The 23371-nt window shown below is 47.0% G+C and overlaps 2 protein-coding genes across 5 annotated transcripts in view; one reads left to right on the plus strand and one right to left on the minus strand.

Moving 5' to 3' along the window:
* Window positions 1–667, minus strand: part of VAMP7 (vesicle associated membrane protein 7) — a 49920-nt gene extending 49253 nt beyond the window's left edge. The window contains exon 1 of one of the 4 annotated variants that reach the window (XM_084640261.1): window positions 578–667. The gene's annotated coding sequence lies outside the window, so the exon portion shown is untranslated. Of the gene's footprint in view, window positions 1–520 lie in introns of all 4 variants that reach the window. The other 3 variants (XM_084640260.1, XM_084640263.1, XM_084640264.1) reach the window with 3 other exon arrangements.
* LOC311526817 (DNA-directed RNA polymerases I and III subunit RPAC2-like) lies at window positions 44–23134 on the plus strand. The gene is made up of 6 exons (XM_084640265.1): window positions 44–71; window positions 2138–2244; window positions 19143–19240; window positions 20096–20172; window positions 21305–21387; window positions 22945–23134. Exons 1-6 carry the CDS (start codon window positions 59–61, stop codon window positions 22990–22992), a joined length of 426 nt encoding a protein of 141 aa, XP_084496391.1. The 5' UTR covers window positions 44–58; the 3' UTR covers window positions 22993–23134.
* Window positions 23135–23371: the final 237 nt, after the last annotated feature.

Genomic DNA, 23371 nt, shown 5'->3' on the forward strand with positions numbered 1-23371 from the left:
CAACAGCCACCAACTTGGACACCCCACGCCTCCTTGATTCCACAGAAACTAGCAACAAATGTTACTGCATGGTAAGTCTTCCACATCCTTTCGGTGGAAAGCCCCTGGCTCAGCCTCTGAGCATTAGCACTCTCCTTGGGTGGTAACTCCCACTCCTTCTACCTGTCCCCGCACACTCCCTCCTCCTGCCTCTAGTCCCCACTTGGGCCCAGCCCCACAACCCCTCCTCCTGCTGCTTTATTGCTCCTCCTGTCCTACTCCCGACCCCAACGGCCTCCTCCTGTCCCCCCAGTCCTACCCTTACTTCCATCTGCCCCCAGGGCCCCTTCCACCTTTCTTCTGCTTTATTGCCCGCACCTCTTCTCCTCCTGCCCCCCAATCCTACCCCTCCCCCTTCTGTCCCCCAAACCCATTCCCCAGACCCACACCCCGCAGCCTCCTCCTGTCCCCCAGATTCCTTCCTCCTGCCCCACCCCCTCTTCTTGCCCCTTCCCCCAACTCCCGCCCCGCCCCCTCTCACCTGCACCCGCGGCCTCGCTTTCCAGGCGAGGAGTCCCCAGCCCGGCGCGCTGTTTACCTGCCGGCCCCAGTCGCTTTCCCCTCCGTTCGGCGAGCACGTGCACTTCCGCCGGGAACGCTCCCGACTCACGGGAAATGTAGTCACCAGCGCGGGGAGCGGGCCGCTTCCGCCCGAGCCGCGCTGCACGTTGGGAAACACCTGCTGCCTGCTGGGTATTGTAGTTCTATGGTGAGCGTGCCCGGCTCTTTGTGAGAGGCGCCGCCGAGAGCCCAGAGCGGCAGCGAGCAGCCGAGGGGTAAGGGACAGCTTCCCCCGGCTGGCTCAGACTGCCCAGCCCGTGTCCTCCTGGGGCCTCCCCAGACCCGCTGCCGCAAATCACATTCAGATTCTAGTTCGAAGCGACTCTCGGAGTACCCCTCAGAGCAGCAGCGTCCGCTAGAGGGCCCCCACCCCAGCACCTAAGATTTAGTTACAAAGTTTACTTTCAGTAAAAGTCATGGACAGGTCACGGGCTATGACTTTTTGTTTATTGCCCTAACTTGTTCATTACTTTTACTAAAAATACCCATGACATAGCCTTAGAGATATACCATCTATCCACTCAGAACAGGACTTCACAGGATGTTTGAGATTCAAAACCCAGGCTTGGGTTGTTTTGGTGTTGACCAGTCGTGATCCTGTAGCATCTCATCTGTTTCCTCACAGGGCAGGGTCAGACACAGTTTGCTCCATATTTCAGCATCAGTCATACTCAGGACATATGCTCTGTGATGCAGATACATGGTTAGGTGCCAAGGACATAGCTTGTTGAGATATTGTCCTTTAAAAATAAGTCACCCTTTATATTTTACATATCTTCATTTCCTAATCCTGCTCTCACTGCATCTCTCCCAGGCAGCCAATGTCATACAGGCCCTTGGCATCTACTATGAATGCCTCTCAGTGGAATTAACTTGCCACAAGAGCAGCATCACCAACCCTAAGTGTTCAAATTTGAGCCAGGCCCCTCCAAATTATGAGACTGACTTAAAAATCACAAGCGTTTTTTGTTTTGCTTTGTTTGTTTTTTAATAGTACATTTGGAGACCTTTTTATTTGACTTCTGGTTTTCAATATTGCCACTCCTTGCAATTTTACTGTGAGTGTGGCACAATATTTGGTGGCTATGTGAGCACCTTAGTTATGGAATCCGATTATTTCTGGACAATTTCAACTTTCATTTTAAAGAAAGGTAAATGTCTGGCCTTCTTGGCTGCACAGAAGAACTCAAAAGCATGAACCATACATGTACCAGCACCAGAAAGCAAACAAAAATAAACCCAACTGATTTTTGAAGCCAATCTCATGATTTTAGGGGCCTTGACTCATTTTTATTACCACATTAGTGGGTTTTGAACCTTTAGGCAACACTCAGGTCACATTTCCAATCTTTTCTCTTCAACAGAGGGCTAGAAACTTACTTAAAAACACTGAAAGCTGAAATCCCAGGCAATCACGGGACCCCAGGAGCTGCGGGCTTTAAGAAACACAACAAATATAGAGAGACTCCAATCTGGCAATGCCGGGAAAGTGATTTCAGAGCACACCAAAATCTTCCTTGTTTGCTCACTTCACTAGGGTTGGACTACAACTCCCAGAATCCCTTAGCAGAGTCGGAGGAGGGAGGAAATTCCTTCCAGGCAGCAATGGCTGAAGGGGCGGAGAGGAAGCCGCTGCTTGAGATGGTGAGTGTCTGGGAGGCCAGGCCTCCCTGGTTCTCCCTGTCCTGCTGTGTTCCCTGGCTGAACGATAAGAGTACTAGGGAGGCAGGCTGGGGGGGCTCAGGCTTGTGGCAGAAGAGCCATGTGGTGACCTACTGCTTCCCCTTGTAGCCCTCAGGCCACAGGGTATGCTGTTCCCAAATCCCTCAGCTGCAATGAGCCTGGGACTGCTTTCATGGGTGGTCCTGTTTTCTGCCTACCTCGATCTTTATCTGGCTCCCGTGGCTGGAATATCTGAGAGCTCACCTACGTTCCTGGATTCAGAGAGAGAAGACGCGTTGTCTCTGTTCTGCAGATGGCGGCTGGGGAGGCACTGGGGTGGATGATGATTGCCTCAGGGAGTCTGGGGGCAGAACTGGGACTCACACCCAGATCTGTGCAAAAATGCTGTTTTATTTGTGTCCCCCCAGCCTCCACACCCCAGTACTGCCACCCTCAACCCTTCAAACATAATGAGTCGAGCTCCTCCCCAAAATCATACGATTTTAAAATCTAGTAAATGTGGGTTCTTTTTATTTTCTTTCTGGGTTTTGAGCCTTTTGGGGCTCATGTTTTCAAGCTTTCTCTACCGCCATGAGCACTAGAAAACTTGACTTTTCTTTTAAAATGAAAATAGGTTCTCACAAAATCATGTGAATCTACAAGCTGGGGCTTTAAGAAAAACACTTGTGATTCTAGACAGTTGGAAACGCTGTCCCCCCCCCCCCTTCCCCCACCTACTTAGTTGTCTCATCACTATCTCGCCTGTAAGGCACAGATCCCCAAAGCTATTTAGGCACCTAACTCCAATTGATTTCCCATTGGGAATTAGGTGCCTAAATCCCTTTGATGAGCAGGGCCCGGATTATCAGTCACAATATATTTGTACAGTATCTAGCACCATGGATCTCAACTTGGTCAAAGCTAAGTGCTACTGCAATATAAATGTTCAGTAGTAATAAGATCTCAAGTCTCCTTAAGTGTAAGGCCACACTTCTGGTTTTGCTAGGACCTTTCACCTCCACAGCCCACCGCTCTGTTAAAAATGACCTTAAATGTGCCCTGCAACTGAGGCCAGAAAGCAAGTGTATCCTTCAGAAGAAGATAAGATGTGGCATAGCTACAGAGCAGTAGAGGCACCACCAACCAGTTACTGATCTTCAGCCAATCCCATTCAGAGTTTTCATCTCTCCACATTCAGCTTGAGTCTCCATTACAATTAATGCTGCAAACCTCCTTTCTATAATGTAGTTCTAAGTACTGGCTGTTGGTAACAAAGAAGATAAGCAGATGTGTTGTTTATGCTTGATTTGCAGTGTGGTTTGGAGACAAGGGAGTCAAGAAGGAGGTTGATAAATTGGAGGGAGTTCAGAGAAGAGCCATGTGAATGATTAAAGGATTAGAAAACCTGCTTTACAGTGATAGACACAAGGTGCTTGATCTATATAGCTTAACAAAGAGAAAGTTATTTAATAATGGGCTCTCCCATCTATCCAAGGGCAGGTCTACACTTAAAATGCTGAAGCAGCACAGCTGCACCAATGCCGCTGTAGCGCTTCAGTGAAGACACTACTATCTGACAGGAGAGCTTCTCCCATCAGTGTAGTTAAGCCACCTCTGTAAGAGGCAGTAGCTCACTATGTCGACAGGAGAAGCCCTCCTGTTGACAAAGTGCTGTCTACACACTGTTTTCACAACCCTGAGTGACGTAGTTACACTGATGTAAGTTTGTTGTGTAGACCTGGCCAGAGAAAGGTATAGCATGATATAATGGCTGGATGTCAAAAATAGACAATTTCAGACTGGAAATAAAGCATACATTTTTAACAGTGAGAATAATTAACCATTGGAACAACCAAGGGTTGTGATGGATTCTTCATCACTGACAATTTTGATTGGATGTTTTTCTGAAAGCTCTGCTCTAGGGATTATTGTGGTGCAGTTCTCTGGTCTATGTTATACTGGAGATGAGACTAGATGATCACAATGGTCCCTTCTGGCCTTGGAATCTAGGAATCTAATGACACTGAAAAGAATGGGGAGTTTTGGCATTGATATCACTGGGAGTTGGGACCAGGATTAAGGGCATAGGCCTTCATAGGGAGGGTTCAATTGACCAAAACCCAATACATTAGATTAAACAGTTCTCTAAAAATGGGATATTGTGCCCGAACTGAAAGTTGTATGTGAAACCCCAGCTGCATGGCGTATGGCATATTATTTTATAATCAGTCTAGCCCAGCAGTGGAATAGCTGGGCGATTAGTTTGCTTAGCAGACAAAATTGTGTCCCTTGCGTAGCAGTGAATTACTATGGGCTCAGTGTTTTCCTGCAAGGGTCAATCACACATCGGACAAGAAATCTTTCTATCAGGGATTCACAGAAGCGGCAGGAGGTCCCCATCTCCAAAAATCCATGGGTCCCTGATGACCGTATAGGTTATAGGAGAGCTGCTGGAGACCGCAGGCATTGGCACAGAAGTCACTCCCTTCTGCCATCTCCACAGCCCTGCTCCATGGCAGTGTGGCTTCTTCAGGATTTGTGGTGCCAGAGCTCCCCTGCTGCTCTCATTGTTTCACAGAGCAGGCAGGGAACCAGGTCAGGCTGAACAGAGATATGGTCAGTATGAAGTTGTGTCCTGGGTGAAGCCTTGGATTGGTTTTATTTGAGGGTGGGTAGTGGTATGGCAAGCAGCCATTATTTGCCCCTTCACTTGCCCTCTCTTGAGATACAGAGCTTGAATCCAGTGGACCATCTACATGGCAGGTGGGCTGTGAAGTCTAAGGGATGTCTGAGGAAGGATGGTGGTTAGGGCACCAGCCTAGGACTTGGGCGAGCTAGGTTCAGTTCCCTGCTCTTTTACAGACTCCCTGTGTGACCTTGGGCCAGTTGCTTAGTCTCTCTGGACCACAATTCCGCATCTGTACAATAAGGATAATAGCGCTGCCCTACTTCCCAGGGCGTTAGGAGCATAACTATATTCAAGACTGTAAGGTGCTCAGATGCTGCAGTGAAAGGTCCGTATGGTGCCTGAGATAGATAGAAGGGGTAAGTACTAGGGCTGTCAAGCAATTAAAAAAAATGAATCGTGATTAATCATGTGATTAAAAAAAATAATAGAATACATTTATTTAAATATTTTTGGATGTTTTTTACATTTTCAAATATATTGATTTCAATTACAACACAGAATACAAAATGTACAGTCCTTTATATTTTTTTATTACAAGTATTTACACTGTAAAAAAACAAAAGAAAAAGTATTTTTCAATTTGCCTAATACAAGTACTGTAGTGCAATCTCTTTATCATGAAAGTTGAACTTACAAATGTAGAATTATGTACAAAAAAGCCTGCATTCAAAAATAAAACAATGTAAAATGTTAGAGGTTGCAAGTCCACTCAGTCCTACTTCTTGTTCATCCAAATGCTCAGACGAACAAGTTAGTTTACATTTGCAGGAGATAATGCTGCCCATTTCTTGTTTACAATGTCTCCTGAAAGTGGGAACGGGTATTCACATGGCACTGTTGTAGCCGGCGTCGCAAGGTATTTACATGCAGATGCACTCATGATTCATATGTTCCTTCATGCTTCAACCACCATTCCAGGAGACATGGATCCGTGCTGATGACAGGTTCTGCTCGATAACAGTCCAAAGCAGTACAGACCAATGCATGTTCATTTTCATTATCTGAGTCTGATGCCACAAGCTCAAGGTTGTTTTTCTTTTTTGGTGGTTCAGGTTCTGTAGTTTACGCATCAGAGTGTTACTCTTTTAAGATTTCTGTTTAGCGTACCTGGTTCGTAAATACCTTCCAATGCCAGCTGCAAAAGTGTCAAGCAAATGCCTGTTCTCACTTTCTGGTGACAGTGTAAACAAGAAATGGGCAGCATTAACTCCTGCAAATGTAAACAAATCTGTTCGTCTGAGTGATTGGCTGAACAAGAAGTATGACTGAGTGGTCTTGTAGGCTCTGAAGTTTTACATTGTTTTGTTTTTGAGTGCAGTTATGTAACAAAAAAATCTACATTTGTAAGTTGCATTTTCACGACAGCGATTGCACTACAGTACTTGTATGAGGTGAATTGAAAAATACTATTTCTTTTGTTTATCATTTTTACAGTGCAAATATTTATAATAAGAAATACACACTTTGATTTCAATTATAACACTGAATGCAATATATATGAAATTGTACAAAAATCAAAATATTTAATAAATTTCAATTGGTATTCTTTTGTTTAACAGTGCAATTAAAACTGCAATCGCAATTAATTTTTTTAATCACGAATAATTTTTTGAGTTAATCGCGTGCGTTAGCTGCGATTAATCGACAGCCCTAGTAAGTACTAATTCTGTGGCGGGCTTCCTTCCTCCCCAGGCAGGAGTGTGGGATGTATGCACAGAGAATTCTCGAACCTAGGAACATAGCTGTTTAGGGTGTTTGTCACAAGGTGGTGGAGGATGTTTTTGGGTTCAGATTTCACACCTGAACTTTAGAGAAACATCAGTAGCCCTATCTAATGCTTGTCAGCACCACAGGATGTGACACCACTTTATTTTGTATAATATCTTTCATGGAGCTAAATGACACAGGTACCAAGTTAAAACCCAAGCCAACAGCAGAGGGAGGGAGAAATTGAGAGGAGACAAAAGTGGCATTTTCAGAAATGGATGGAAGAGTGAGATCCAAGAAGGTGCCTGCTGCTTTAATTTCTTGAAGCATTTCATTGTGTTGCCCTGTGTTTTGAGCTCACTGAGATTGTCCCACAGGGAATATAAACAGCAAAGTCTGTGCTATGTTAGATGGAGCTAGGTTAGAAGCTAGGGTCAATATTTTCTAAAACTGGCCCTATTTTTCAAAGGGATTTTTTGGAATGAGGACCAAGGAGTCTCAGATAATCATTTTGTTAGCTGCAAGATCTTTCTGTGGTAGAGATTTCCCACCCTTTAAACCGACACATTGGCAAGATTATTCAGCTCTGTAGTGAGAGTTTCAGACTGGCCTTTCTATCCATGAACCCAAACTTTTTTCTTATGTCTGCCTTTCCTTCATCAGTTGATTCAGTGCTGTTGTAGCCATGTTGGTCCTGTTATTAGCAAGACAAAGTGGGTGAGGTAATATCTTTTATTGGACCAACTTCTGTTGGTGGAAAGAGACAAGCTTTTGAGCGTATACAGAGCTCTTCTTCAGGCTTTCACCTGATGGAGAGCTCTGTGTTAGCTTGAAAGCTTGTATCTTTCACAAACAGAAGTCAGCCCAATAAACGATATTACCTCACCGTCTTTTGTTTCCTTCACCAGGTTCCTTGTACTTTTTTTCTCTCTCAGCCAATGCACTAGATGGCACCACAGTTCACCATAGCTGGATTTGTATCACTTACTAGCTTGAAAGGAACTTGTTTGTCCAGCAGTCCAAGACGATGTAAATTATTACTCTCTGGACAGCTCCTCCAGAGTCTCCAGTTGCCAGCCAACCAACCAATCAATGGGGAAGGGGCTATTGAGAATGGAGGGGGCTGCACAGGGGAAACAAATGGATTGTTGTTAGTAGTATCTATTATTTATTGCCTGTTTTAAAAAGGAACCATGTAAATATGGTCAGTTATTGTTCCAACAAAATGCCCAATCATGCATATCTCCTCATAAGTAACCATGACTACTTCCATTGACACATTGTGGAAAAGGGTAGAAGGATCAGGCCTCTAGACAGCAAACCAGACACTTTGATCTAGAAATGTCCCATAGTGTACAGACCCATACACAGTAAAAGAGAAAGGGGACTGAAATGGGTTGCTTGATATAAGAGATGTCAGGGAATTTAGGGACAGACTTGCACCGGGGTCCCTAATCAGTTACCACCTGTACTTGCATACAAAACAATTTGTGTATAAATTGACCCTTCTGATTGCCCATTGAACATGAATAAAAACCAGTGTCCCAAATATAAACTAGCCACCACCCTGTCTAGCTAATCTAGTCCCTCTATGTGCAGCACTAATGTAGCCATCACTGCAGTATGTGGGTACCACTTACAAGGTTAAATAATTTACAGCCCCTCTAAGCAGAAAGATCTTTTATATGATATGGGATTACAGCTATTAGGATTGCTTAGCTGGAAGAGGCAAATAAATATCTGAGATATGGTCTGTCAGGACCAGGATCTACAGCCTGCCCTGGGTATGGATATCCTGGATAATTTTGTGGGTCTTTCCCATCTCTAAGGGGTTGTCTATGCAGGGAAATTGACCAGCATAGCTTTAGCAGAATAACTGTTCTTTTATAGGTTTCAGAGTAGCAGCCGTGTTAGTCTGTATTCGCAAAAAGAAAAGGAGGACTTGTGGCACCTTAGAGACTAACAAATTTATTTGAGCATAAGCTTTCGTGAGCTACAGCTCACTTCATCCACTGAATGCATCCGATGAAGTGAGCTGTAGCTTACGAAAGCCCTATGCTCAAATAAATTTGGTAGTCTGTAAGGTGCCACAAGTCCTCCTTTTCTTTTTGTTCTTTTATAGCCATGCCAATATAACTCCCCTGTGTAGATACTCTTCCGGAATAAAAGCAACTTTTTTTCTGGAATAATTACTCCACTTAGAAACATCTTTGGGGATCTAGAGGCAATTTGATTGATTGTGTATTTCCGATTAGGAAAGCTGCCATTAAAACAGATCAGTTCTTCTTTTTTTCCTGTTTTTCCATAATTTGAGAACAAGGGGCCACCAGATGAAATGAATGGCAAGTAAATGTAGAAAAATAAAATATTGCTGCACACCAGGTGGAATTCCCTACACCAGGAAGGGGATCGGGCTTTCAGGTCAGATAATGGAGAACAATTTTCAAATGGGATGGATAATTTGACACCTACATACCACAGTGATGGGCACATTAGAAATACATAGAGACATCCAATTTCATGCCTCTGGGCACAAACTGATTACTGCAGGACCATGTCAGAACCCTCCCTATGTATACAGCATGACACAAGTGGTGTTTTACTGGAGGGATGCTGTTTGCCTTCTCTGAAGCATCAGATAACAGCCACTGCTGGAGGACCAGTGGTCTGATCATCTATGGCAAACCTTCCATCCCTATGGAGATCCGGAAATGTATCAAAGAGATCTCTGTGCGAAATAGGAGGGAAAAATCAAGTCTCCGGGAACCAGACTGGTCTGGCACAGCATGTTCTCTGTGGTTGCATAGGCTGTCATCCATCAGATCAGTGCACCGGATTCTCAGAGTGCACTAGACAGATGGAAAAGCTAAATGCACTGTAGTCTGCTGTGTGGTTTGTTGCCTTCTCAATCTCCTTTAAGAAGTCTGCCCTGTGCGTCTCCTGTGATGCACTGCACTAGGCCACACAGCCCTCTTTTCCGTGAACTCTGTGATTCTGCAGTGGTCAATATGGCTAACCACGGGTGCCAGGTGGCCCAGGGGACAGCCACACTGGCCGCCGCTGGAGTGGCTCTGCAGCTAGCCGCTGGAGTGGCTCTGCAGCTAGCCGCTTGGGTGGCCTTGCAGCCAGCTGCACTGGTCGCTGCTGGAGTTGCCCTGGGGCCAGCTGCAATGGCTGCTGCTCGGGCAGCCCCGGGTGGCTGGCCCCAGGGACTGCCCGAGCAGCAGCTGGTGCAGCTGGCCCCAGGGACCTCCTGAGCAGTGGTCCCAGGGCAGCAGGAGCAGCCACAGCTCAGTGGCCTCTGGCAGCAGTCTGGGGGTGGTCCCTGGGGGCACCCCCAGAGTAACGGTCTCTTGGGGCCTGCAGCAGCACCCCCAGGGGTCCCGCAGAGCAGGACTCTTCCAGGGGGCCCCCCAACTAAGATTTAGTCAGAGGTATTTATAGTACAAGTCATGTACAGGTCACAGGCTGTGAATTTTTGTTTTTTGCCCGTGACCTGTCCATGAATTTTATTAAAAATACCCATGACTAAATTGTAGCCTTATTGATAAACATACAAATCCACATGTGCATGTATTTGGGCATAGGGGGCCTGATCCTGTGACATATTGACCCTTGAGGGTGTGCCACACTGTGCAGGATCAGGCCCCTAGAGACATGACGCAGCAGTGGATCCAGAATCCTCCTGATATAGTCTGTCAGACTCCTGCCAATACACCAATTACTAAAAGCTCCAACAGGACAGGTTTGGGATTGGGATTCCCTCCCAAACCAGCAGAGCATCTAAATAATCTGCCAGCCATCAGAATGCTGCTGAGCTTCTGACCTCTCCCTGGGCTAAGTATAGCTTCTGCATAGTCAGATTTGACCAGTCAGTCCCAGCCATTTCTTCTCTCAGAACTGGAGTGAGGTCTCAAGGTTGAATGTGTAGCCAGAGCTATACAAAGCCCTCATCTCTTCACCTTCTGCCCACAGCCAGTTCCTCAAATGCTACAGAAAGTTCACAATTCCATTCACTTCTCATCACATGGCAACACCCTCAGCAGTTACATTCATCTTTGCACAGGCACAGACACTGCAAGGAATTTGCTCAGAGTTTTAAAAGAACATGGACAGTGATTTCAGAGAATGAGGAGGGTTACCAAGATCTGCTAGAGAATTCAAGGACTGGCTCCAGAAAGCCCCAGCAATCCCTGTAGATTACATGCGGCACAATAATTATATTAACGTTATAATTCTTTGTATTTCTACAGCCCCTTTCATGTTAGGATCTCAAAGCACTTTAATAAATTAAGCCTCACAACCCTTTGGTGGGGTAGGTAAATATCATCCCCAATTCTACACATGGGGAAAATGAGGTGCAGAGAGAGAGGTTAAGGAATAAGTCCTTCCCCCACAGTGGTCATTGGCAAAATTTCCATGGGAGTAAGAAGACAAGAAATGAGGGACTTTCCCTATGCCACTCAGTGAGATCGTGGCATTGCTGAGAACAGAACTCAAGTGAACTAACTCCCAGTCCCCTCCCACACACATTAGACCCACCTCCTTCCTGTTTGTTCCCAGAGCTGGTTGTTATTTTGCTAGTCTGCAAGGAAGTATTTACTGATGTCTTTAGTGTCTATTGAGGCTCAGAAGCATCTTTCCATAGCTCCAAGCTCCTTGGGTAGCCATTAAAATGGCATCAGACTAAAGAAGAAAATCCCACTTGCCTGCTCTCCCCTCTCTCAGGGCGTATGAGCCCGTTTAAACCACCCTTCGTGACCCCACCCCTGTAAATAACCACCTCCTTCATCAGCCTATTGCACGCACCCCTCAACCTGCTCTTTCCTGAGAAGTTGAAGGAAACCAATGTGGGGCCTGACAGGCAGAAGAAGGGCTTAGATGGCCCAACCAAGATCAGGGCCCCAATGTCGTGGGCACAGAGTGAGATCCTGTCCCAAAGAGCTCACAATGGGATGGGAGAGAAAAGCAGCATGTCACCAACAGGGAACTGAGGCCCAGAGGGTTAAATTATTTGCCCAGTGTCAGACAAGGAGTCTGGAGCAAAGCTTGGCACTGAACCCGGATCTAATGCCTTAGCCACAGAATTATCAAGATGTTCTCCCAGCCTGAGACCCTTCAGCTAAGACCAGATATCAAGAGCTAATCTAAATGCTGGACAAACAGGATTTTAAAATGGAACTGCTGTTTTTTTAACTCCTAGTGCTGACTTGATCTCCGTGACAGACACGGAGGCAGTGTGGCCTCGTGAATAGAGCACTGAACGGGGACCTGGGAGACCCAGCTCTGCCACTGGCTCACTCTGACTCCTTGGACAAGTCATGTCACTGCCCTGTGCCTCGGTTTCCCCATATATAATGGTGATAATGATACTGACCTGCTTTGAAAAACACTTTGAGATCTGCTGATGAAAACGCTAGGTAAGAGCTAGGTGGTGGTATTACTGGAGTGATATCTTGATCCTATTGAAGTCACTGGTGAAATTCACATTCATTTCAATAGGGTAGGATTTCACCTAGAGCAGTGGCTCTCAACCTTTCCAGACAACTGTACCCCTTTTAGGAGTCTGATTTGTCTTGTGTACCCCCAAGTTTCACTTCACTTAAAAACTCATCATCATCACTCCCATAACCGCATTGGTCGTTGGGGCACTATCATTGATGAGCAATGAACCAAATGTCTCCACCCCTGATGATTGTGTGTCAGTGCTTGAGTCTCTGCAAAGTCCATTCCTGTCCACTCTTTTATGTTGTTAATCCATCTCTTCTTCTGTCTACCTCTTCCTCTCTTCTGCTGTACTGTCCTTTGGAGGATGATCTTGGGTAGGCCAGATGATCTTGTTACATGGCTGTACCACTTCAGCTTGCACTTCTTCACGGTCATCAGGAGGTCTTCATATGACTCAGCGCATTGGGTGATGATGTTGCAGATCTCTTCATTAGTGACGTGGTCGAAGTAGGAGATGCCCAGGATTTTATGGAAGTATCTCATCTCTACTACCTGTATTTTCCGTCAGGGTCCGTGTCTTGCATGCATACAGAAAAATGGAGGTGACCAATGCATGCAGCAGTTTCAGTTTGGATTCCAGGAAGATGTTCTTATTCCTCCAAATTGGCTTTAGCTTTGCCACTGCTGCTGTGGTTTGTGTAGTTCTTGCCCGAATTTCTGCCTTGGATCCTTCATCAGTGATGATTGCCCCCAAATACTTGAACTATTTCACTGTCTCCAGCTCTAGTCCACTGACAGTGATAGGTGAGCTGATCCCATCACGTTTTTTGTCATCAGCTTAGACAGCCCAGATTCAACAGAGGAGGATGACTTTCCAATTCTAAGTGAAGAAGTGGGACTGGAAGTGAAGTGCCTGGGACTGGACAGAAGCGACTTTGTCTGTACAAAGTGCAAGCTGGTCTCCATATTGGAAGAGAAGATTGAAGGTCTGGAGCAACAGATAACAACCCTGCGTTGCATATGGGAAACTGAGGATTTCCTGGACGAAACTCAGGATAGGCTTCTAGGGGCACAAAGCTCTACAGATATAGAGCAGGTTGCACAGAGGAGCCAAGAGACCAGTGAAGAAGCTTGGCAACATGTGACCTCCAGAAGAGGTAAGCGGAATGTCCGGGTTCCAGTAACACAGACACAGGTAACTAACCGCTTTCATGTTCTCTCCACAGGTATCGTTGCGGAGAGTGGACCAGATGATATGTCTGGGGTGAGAAAGCAGAAGGAGACTCCGCTGGTTGGAAGGCATGAGATGCGCTGTCCTGAGGTTGGGGGTTCCACGACCACCACCCCCAAGAGGAGAAGGCGGGTGGTGGTGGTCGGGGACTCTCTCCTCCGGGGGACTGAGTCATCTATCTGCCGCCCTGACCGGGAAAACCGAGAAGTCTGCTGCTTGCCAGGGGCTAAGATTCGTGATGTGACGGAGAGACTGCCGAGACTCATCAAGCCCTCGGATCGCTACCCCTTCCTGCTTCTCCACGTGGGCACCAATGATACTGCCAAGAATGACCTTGAGCGGATCACTGCGGACTATGTGGCTCTAGGAAGAAGAATAAAGGAGTTGGAGGCGCAAGTGGTGTTCTCGTCCATCCTCCCCGTGGAAGGAAAAGGCCTAGGTAGGGAGCGTCGAATCGTGGAAGTCAACGAATGGCTACGCAGATGGTGTCGGAGAGAAGGCTTTGGTTTCTTTGACCATGGGATGGTGTTCCATGAAGGAGGAGTGCTGGGTAGAGACGGGCTCCATCTTACGAAGAGAGGGAAGAGCATCTTTGCCAGCAGGCTGGCTAACCTAGTGAGGAGGGCTTTAAACTAGGTTCACCGGGGGAAGGAGACCAAAGCCCTGAGGTAAGTGGGAAAGCGGGATACCGGGAGGAAGCACAGGCAGGAATGTCTGTGAGGGGAGGGCTCCTGCCTCATACTGGCAATGAGGGGCGATCAACAGGTTATCTCAAGTGCTTATATACAAATGCACAAAGCCTTGGAAACAAGCAGGGAGAACTGGAGGTCCTGGTGATGTCAAGGAACTATGACGTGATCGGAATAACAGAGACTTGGTGGGATAACTCATATGACTGGAGTACTGTCATGGATGGTTATAAACTGTTCAGGAAGGACAGGCAGGGCAGAAAAGGTGGGGGAGTAGCACTGTATGTAAGGGAGCAGTATGACGGCTCAGAGCTCCGGTACGAAACTGCAGAAAAACCTGAGTGTCTCTGGATTAAGTTTAGAAGCGTGTGCAACAAGAGTGATGTAGTGGTGGGAGTCTGCTATAGACCACCGGACCAGGGGGATGAGGTGGATGAGGCTTTCTTCCGGCAGCTCACGGAAGCTACTAGATCGCATGCCCTGATTCTCATGGGTGACTTTAATTTTCCTGATATCTGCTGGGAGAGCAATACAGCGGTGCATAGACAATCCAGGAAGTTTTTGGAAAGCGTAGGGGACAATTTCCTGGCGCAAGTGCTAGAGGAGCCAACTAGGGGGGGTGCTTTTCTTGACCTGCTGCTCACAAACCGGGTAGAATTAGTGGGGGAAGCAAAAGTGGATGGGAATCTGGGAGGCAGTGACCATGAGTTGGTTGAGTTCAGGATCCTGACGCAGGGAACAAAGGTAAGCAGCAGGATATGGACCCTGGACTTCAGGAAAGCAGACTTCGACTCCCTCAGGGAACGGATGGCCAGGATCCCCTGGGGGACTAACTTGAAGGGGAAAGGAGTCCAGGAGAGCTGGCTGTATTTCAAGGAATCCCTGTTGAGGTTACAGGGACAAACCATCCCGATGAGTCGAAAGAATAGTAAATATGGCAGGCGACCAACTTGGCTTAATGGTGAAATCCTAGCGGATCTTAAACATAAAAAAGAAGCTTACAAGAAGTGGAAGGTTGGACATATGACCAGGGAAGAGTATAAAAATATTGCTCGGGCATGTAGGAATGTTATCAGGAGGGCCAAATCGCACCTGGAGCTGCAGCTAGCCAGAGATGTCAAGAGTAACAAGAAGGGTTTCTTCAGGTATGTTGGCAACAAGAAGAAAGCCAAGGAATGTGTGGGCCCCTTACTGAATGAGGGAGGCAACCTAGTGACAGAGGATGTGGAAAAAGCTAATGTACTCAATGCTTTTTTTGCCTCTGTTTTCACTAACAAGGTCAGCTCCCAGACTGCTGCGCTGGGCATCACAAAATGCGGAAGAGATGGCCAGCCCTCTGTGGAGATAGAGGCGGTTAGGGACTATTTAGAAAAGCTGGACGTGCACAAGTCCATGGGGCCGGACGAGTTGCATCCGAGAGTGCTGAAGGAATTGGCGGCTGTGATTGCAGAGCCACTGGCCATTATCTTTGAAAACTCGTGGCGAACCGGGGAAGTCCCGGATGACTGGAAAAAGGCTAATGTAGTGCCAATCTTTAAAAAAGGGAAGAAGGAAGATCCTGGGAACTACAGGTCAGTCAGCCTCACCTCAGTCCCTGGAAAAATCATGGAGCAGGTCCTCAAAGAATCAATCCTGAAGCACTTGCATGAGAGGAAAGTGATCAGGAACAGCCAGCATGGATTCACCAAGGGAAGGTCATGCCTGACTAATCTAATCGCCTTTTATGATGAGATTACTGGTTCTGTGGATGAAGGGAAAGCAGTGGATGTATTGTTTCTTGACTTTAGCAAAGCTTTTGACACGGTCTCCCACAGTATTCTTGTCAGCAAGTTAAGGAAGTATGGGCTGGATGAATGCACTATAAGGTGGGTAGAAAGCTGGCTAGATTGTCGGGCTCAACGGGTAGTGATCAATGGCTCCATATCTAGTTGGCAGCCGGTATCAAGTGGAGTGCCCCAGGGGTCGGTCCTGGGGCCGGTTTTGTTCAATATCTTCATAAATGATCTGGAGGATGGTGTGGATTGCACTCTCAGCAAATTTGCGGATGATACTAAACTGGGAGGAGTGGTAGATACGCTGGAGGGGAGGGATAGGATACAGAAGGACCTAGACATATTGGAGGATTGGGCCAAAAGGAATCTGATGAGGTTCAATAAGGATAAGTGCAGGGTCCTGCACTTAGGACGGAAGAACCCAATGCACAGCTACAGACTAGGGACCGAATGGCTAGGCAGCAGTTCTGCGGAAAAGGACCTAGGGGTGACAGTGGACGAGAAGCTGGATATGAGTCAGCAGTGTGCCCTTGTTGCCAAGAAGGCCAATGGCATTTTGGGATGTATAAGTAGGGGCATAGCGAGCAGATCGAGGGACGTGATCGTCCCCCTCTATTCGACATTGGTGAGGCCTCATCTGGAGTACTGTGTCCAGTTTTGGGCCCCACACTTCAAGAAGGATGTGGATAAATTGGAGAGAGTCCAGCGAAGGGCAACAAAAATGATTAGGGGACTGGAACACATGACTTATGAGGAGAGGCTGAGGGAGCTGGGATTGTTTAGCCTGCAGAAGAGAAGAATGAGGGGGGATTTGATAGCTGCTTTCAACTACCTGAAAGGGGGTTCCAAAGAGGATGGCTCTAGACTGTTCTCAATGGTAGCAGATGACAGAACGAGGAGTAATGGTCTCAAGTTGCAGTGGGGGAGGTTTAGATTGGATATTAGGAAAAACTTTTTCACTAAGAGGGTGGTGAAACACTGGAATGCGTTACCTAGGGAGGTGGTAGAATCTCCTTCCTTAGAGGTTTTTAAGGTCAGGCTTGACAAAGCCCTGGCTGGGATGATTTAACTGGGAATTGGTCCTGCTTTGAGCAGGGGGTTGGACTAGATGACCTTCTGGGGTCCCTTCCAACCCTGATATTCTATGATTCTATGATTCTAAGTGGAGACAGCTGTGAAATCACTCAAGAACAGAAAGGCTACAGGTATTGACAACATCCCAGCCGAATTGATGAAATTCGGAGGACAAATAGTAATAGATGTGCTCCTCCGAATTTCATAATTTCGGCTGGGATGTTGTCAATAGATCTGCAGCAAGATCCGGCAGACCGGTGAGTGGCCCTTCACATGGACACAGTCACTAATCATCACTCTGCCAAAGAAAGGCAACCTGCAATTGTGTCAAAATTACTGGACCATAAGCTTAGTTAGCCATCCCAGCAAAGTGTTGTTGAAAGTCATATTGAACAGATTGAAGCCACAAGCGGAGAATATCATTGCTGAAGAACAGGCTGGCTTTTGTGCTGGAACAAGTACCACAGAACCGATTTTCAACCTTCATGTTCTATGTGAGAAGTACTTACAACACCAGCAGGACATCTACCATGTCTTTGTTGACTTCAAGAAGGCATTTGACAGAGTACGGCACGAAGCTCTCTGGGCAACTATGAAGAAGTACAATGTTGGTCGCAAGCTTATTCTTACCATTAAACAACTGTATGCCAAGGCCAGCCGTGCAGTTCTCGTCAATGGCACAATAGGAGAGTGGTTTTGCACCAAGGCTGCCTTCTTTCACCCACACTGTTCAACATCTACTTGGAGCTTATAATGACTGATACCCTAGAAGATCACATATGCACAGTCAGCATTGAGGGGCGAACAATCTCAAATCTTGGTTCGCTGACGACATTGATGGCCTGGCAGGCAGTGAAGATGAACTTGCCAACCTTGTGAAACAATTGGATGAAACCTCTGCAAAATATGGCATGGAAATCAATGCAGAGAAAACCAAGGTGATGACTTAAAAACTGCTTGCTTACAAAATTAGACATAAAAATACAAAAGTGTCACAGCACACTGTTACTGAAAAATTGCTTACTTTCTCATTTCTACCATATAATTATAAAAGTATCAATTGGAATATAAATATTGTACTTACATTTCAGTGTATAGTGTATAGAGCAGTATAAACAAGTCATTGTCTGTATGAAATTTCAGTTTGTACTGACTTTGCTAGTGCTTTTTATGTAGCCTGTTGTAAAAGTTAAAAGTCTAGTCAGTGGCGCAAGCAGGGCCTGGGGCTAAGGCAGGCTCCCTGACTACCCTGGCTCAGTGTGGTCCCAGAAGTGGCCGCCAGCTCTCCCACCACCATAGCTTCTGCTGCTTGTTGTTGATGAGAGAGGTCTCTCCCATCGGCATAACGTGGCTACACGAGCGCTCTGACAGTGGCACAATGGTATTGGTGCAGCTGTGCCGCTGTACGCTTGTAAGTGTAGACTTGGCCTGACTCCTTTCAACAAACTTTTTCCTTTAGGAAGCTTTTCCTGTCATCTCACCTCACTGCTTATTGCTTTTTATTTCACCCATTATTCCTAGATATTCTCCTTTTTCTCCCCACAATGGATCCCGGCTGGTATCCCTACAACTCGTCCAGCAGCAATAGATGCTGGGACTATTTCCCCCCTCTCTTGAGTGAAAAAAAGCACAGTCTTGTTACACTCAAGGTGCCAGTTTCCACAGACTCAGATAGTTATTGTTGAGTCTGGAATGTGACTCCCGGTGAAAGAGATCCGAGAATGGCTTGGTATTAAAGGTCGTTGAGGGTGGAATCTTGTACTCATGCTCCCAAAATTCCGTTGGAAGGCTGCGACCTTTGGGTGTGCAAGAAATGGAAGGATCAGAACCTAGGATAATACTAATCCTTTGACTGTATATATAATAATAATTCCTAACTTTTCTATCATGCAGTATATCTAGCCTTCGTCTATCTGGCAGCCGAGAAATCCCTGGGTTCTAAGAGGAAGGCTCTGGCTTTATATTTTTTTCCCTCCAGATTTATGTGGTGGGCCCATACTCCAGCTGTGGCATTTCTCCAAAAACAAGCTCTTGGCAAGTCTCAACCACTGTTTTCTAACACAGTGATGAACATAGATGAACAATGATGAACCTAGTTGTCCAGGTCTATGCTTACAGTCAGACCATGGGTGGGTGAGTCTGTTGCTGACACCAGTCATCAGAACTGAGTCATTTTTCTAGTATAGGCCTGGCCTTAGTTACTTCAGGAGGAACTTAAATCATCTGGAGATATAATTTTTGTGCTCCTCTTGCTTTCCTGTGTCTGGCAGGTCCAGGCAGATGGGACAGATGGAAACTGTGTCACATTTGTGTTACATGATGAGGACCACACACTCGGCAACTCCCTCCGTTACATGATCATGAAAAAGTAAGTTGAGTCCCTGTTATAACTGGTACCACCTTAGGGCTATGTTTCTTGTCCCTTGACTTCTGATCTAGCACCTCTGGCACTCCTGAAGCTGGGTGAATATGACAAATCTCCCTACTTGGGTTCTTTAAACAAATGCACTTTGACTGCATATCTGCCCCTTTGGGAACAAGTTTACTGTCAGGCCTGGGAGTGGAAACAGTCAGTGTTCAAGTGAGAATTAGAGAATCTCATTTTGAACTTGCAAACACAAATATCCGCACTGGGAGCCTGATTCGTATGCTTATGCAGTCAAAAGAATAGTATCTCATGACCTACATGACCCTATCCAAACTATCCAGTAGTGAATATTTATGAGGAACTTCTTGTCATGAGTTCCAGCTCTAGAAGTATTCATGGAGGGGGGTTTTCATTTGATAATTTTAAAGGACAAATTGTGATAGTCTTGTAAGCTGCTCATGATAAATCACCATCAGCAAACCAGTGCTGTAACCTTTAGGCCGTGCTTCCTTTCAACTGCTAAAGCCAGGGCAACCACTCGACTGGTCCCAGGTTTGGGTCTGGGCAGCCGTGAAATCCATCCACAACATAGAAGAGGCAGGGGATGTTTATCTTGCTCCGTACCCCATCCACTTCAGGATCCAGCCCACCCCGCAGAAGTACACCTTCCCCTCTGCATGTCTGTCTCAGGGAGCTGTGGGTGATGGGAAGTGATTGCTTTTGAAACATGTGGGACCATCACGCAGTGCAGGTCTGCTTGCTTCAGAGGTTCCCTACACATGAGAGTGTCTGCAGTTGGCTTGCTGCTGATTTTGAGAGCCCATTTGTGCTTCCTGCTTCTGTCTCTCCTTGTAGCTCTGAAGTGGAGTTTTGTGGTTACAGCATCACACACCCATCTGAAAGCAAAATCAACTTCCGGATCCAGACCAGAGGTAGGAATGCAGCTGGGCTTCCTTGGACAGCTGTCCCTTGCCATGACAGGCCCTGAAACCATGGATCAGCCAGCCCCCTCCCTCCCTCTGCATGTCCTTCGTTCCACCATTCTACTGGGCAGTTGCTATCACCATCCATGATCAGTGCATCTTGAGTAGCAGTGATAGAGCTGGTCTCTGTCATCCCCCAGTGCAGAGCCCAGATGTGGCCTCTGTAGTAATCAGCAAGCTTGGGGAGTTGTGGTCCCAAAGCCTCACTCAGCACTGGGCATCCCACCAGGCATCACCCCCTGGTTAGCTCCCGGATGCCCCCTTTGCGTTAGATCTTCACCCAAAGCTTGTTACATTATACACTAAACAACAGATCCAGTCTGTTATACAACTCGATGGCCAGATATTGCTAATTCCTGGGGTGAATAGCACCGCAAGTGCTCTATGCAGCAGGGTGCCCTCTGGATGCTGTACTCCGCATTCCCCCGATCCTATCCTGATGCCCACACCAAAGGGCAGCCTGCAGGACTTGCCTGGGACTGCATCTGCCGTTGCAAGAGCAAGGCCAAAGATCTGCTCCATTTCCATGCCTATCTCACAATTGTCCCACAGCATCTGACGCTCTGAATAGTTTGAAAAACCCAGCCCAAGCGTCTAACTTGGTTCCCAGCTCACAGGTCCCCTCTCCTGTGGCCTTGAGTGTTGGTTGCATAGAAGAGCAGAGCCACTGGAAATGGCCAAGTTGTGCTAGATGGCTTTTTAATTTTTTGAAGAATTTAGCAGTGCTGCAAAGTGCTGGATTGCTGGCCCCAGAGAGTGGAGCCTTAAGTCTGTCCACAGCACAAACTGCAGGGCAACCTTCCCCTACGCTGTCCCCTGCCAAAGGGCTTCAGCCTGGACTTGGGTCTCTGAGACACCAGTTCAAGCCTCCATGGCCCTTGTATGCTCTTCTCAGACTGCTGATGAGAGTGGGAGGGAGCATGATGTGAACGCTGGCCTAAGATCCTCACCTTATCACAGGAGCCGCCAAAGAGGTGTATGATGGTTGGTCACTACTGAGCTGGGCTAGGAGGGGAAGGGGGAGGGGAGGGGAAGTGTGGAGCCAGCCACACTTTATGCGAATGCTTCTCCTTTTCTGAAGGGGGGCTCCTGGCCATTGAGCCATTCCGGAGAGGACTGACAGAACTGGTGGATGTCTGCCAGCACGTGCTCAGCAAGTTTGAGGTGAGGTCACTGCTTCATGGTAAAATGACTCTGGGATCCTCTCTGTGGTCGGCAAAGGAGAGAAATAGCTGGCTGCACTGATTGACTGACAGAGGTACTAACATGTCCATGGCTGCAGCCGTTATCTAACTGATCCCCTCCTCACTCCTCTTGCAAGATCTGCACATATTTGGATGCAGACAGTTGTAGTAGTTAGAGAAGTGGAACTGGGAGTCAGCAGACTTGGGCTCTCTGACCAGCTTTGACACTGAATCGCTGTGTGACCTTGGGGAAGTCACTTCTCCTCTGTGTGACTCGGTTTCCCCATCTCTAAAGTGACACTTCACCTGCCTCTGAAAGGGGGGTTCTGAGAAGCAAGCAGTGTTTGTAGAGTGCTTTGGGAGCCTCAGATGAAAGTTGCTATACAAGGTAAATGCAAAATATTGCTATTTCACCCTGTTTGTTACATTTTACTGCAGTGTAGAGTAAAGAGCAGAGAATGCACAAATCTGCATTCCATATCCAAGGGGTTTCACCGTCATCTTGGAAGAGATGTTTTTTCTACCATACCAGGGGGATAGGATTTGGAAAGCCAACTGAGGCTCAGTAATCCTGCTTGTGGTAGAGAGCAGCTAGTGCATCATAGAGACAATTTGGTGTGGCAGGGGCGTAAGAATGCCAGTGTGAAGGGTGGCTTGGGTGTGAGTGGTGCATATGGAACCTGGATGCTGCAGAATAAATTTGGGATCAATAATCTGCTCCCCCCAACCCTAACGAATGTGGACCTGTGCTCTTTGAAGGAATGGCCCGATGCAGTGGCAGGGACCTCAATGGGGGCAAAAATGGGCTCTGAATTTGTTCTCTTTCAAACATGCTGCTGTAATCTGTAAAGCATCTGTGTCTCTAGGCAGGCTGATCTGGGGGCTACTCCTGGGGGCGCTGCCTCACCTCCCTTACAGTGATCCAAGGTTATGATCAGAAATAAAACGCAACCATTTCTCAGAGCACCTAAAGCCAGTGGTGAGCTGGAGCCGGTTCGCACCGGTTTGCACGAACCAGTTGTTAAATTTTGAAGCTGGTTTAGAACCGGTTGTTAAAGGGGTGGGCAAACTCCGGCCTGCGGGCCACATCCAGCCTGCGGGACCGTCCTGTCCGGCCCACCTGAGCTCTCGGCTGGGGAGGCTCCCCTGAGAATCCCTTTTTAATTTTTACTCACCCGGATCTTCGGTGGCACTTCGGCGGCCTGTCCTTCAGTGCCGCCAAAGACCCAGAGTGACTGAAGGCCCTGCCATCGAAGTGCTGCCGAACACCCAGAGCGACTGAAGGAACTGGTTCTTCAGCTTTTGGCAGCTCATCACTGCCTAAAGCTCATCAGTTACCCTCCCCACCCTTCGGTCTTTTCAAGGAGGAGCCTCAGCCACATTAAAATGTTGCCCTTTTCATGTTTTATTCTGCCCAGGACAGTAAGTTCAGAACCAGAGAGCCTCTCAAAGCTCCTCAGGCGTGGACAAGGGTGTGGCTGTATTTTAATTCATCAAACATACAGCATTGACATTGGTCATTTGATCTCATTTGCAGGCAAGCATAAAGGAATACAGGGCCCAAAGAGAGGAGGAAATGAACTAGCCCCTGCAGCTGCTGGAGTACGGAATGGACATGTATATATTGTTCGTTTATGTTTAATGCCCCTGTTGAAAGCGGTTTTATTTTTTTTATGACGAATCTGAAGTAGACTGTGTAATTTCTCTAATAAACACTATAAGGTTCAGTCCAGCTTGCATTTCGCTCCATTCAGACCTGCCACGGATCCAGAAAAAGAAAGGGGTTTCCCGAAATTTTCTCAGGTCGGCAGTCCCCACCACACTTTCATTCTCACCCTTAGAAATCTCCACAGCCTCAAATTCACTTCAAGATCTGAGTCTGCACAAATCCCCCAGATCAAAGCACCCCCAACCACCTGCAGGGTTTGAAATCTGATGGGTTTCAGAGTAACAGCCATGTTAGT

The sequence above is a fragment of the Lepidochelys olivacea genome, assembly GCF_965140295.1.
Source record: "Lepidochelys olivacea isolate rLepOli2 genome assembly, chromosome: 9".
Classification (NCBI taxonomy): domain Eukaryota; kingdom Metazoa; phylum Chordata; order Testudines; family Cheloniidae; genus Lepidochelys; species Lepidochelys olivacea.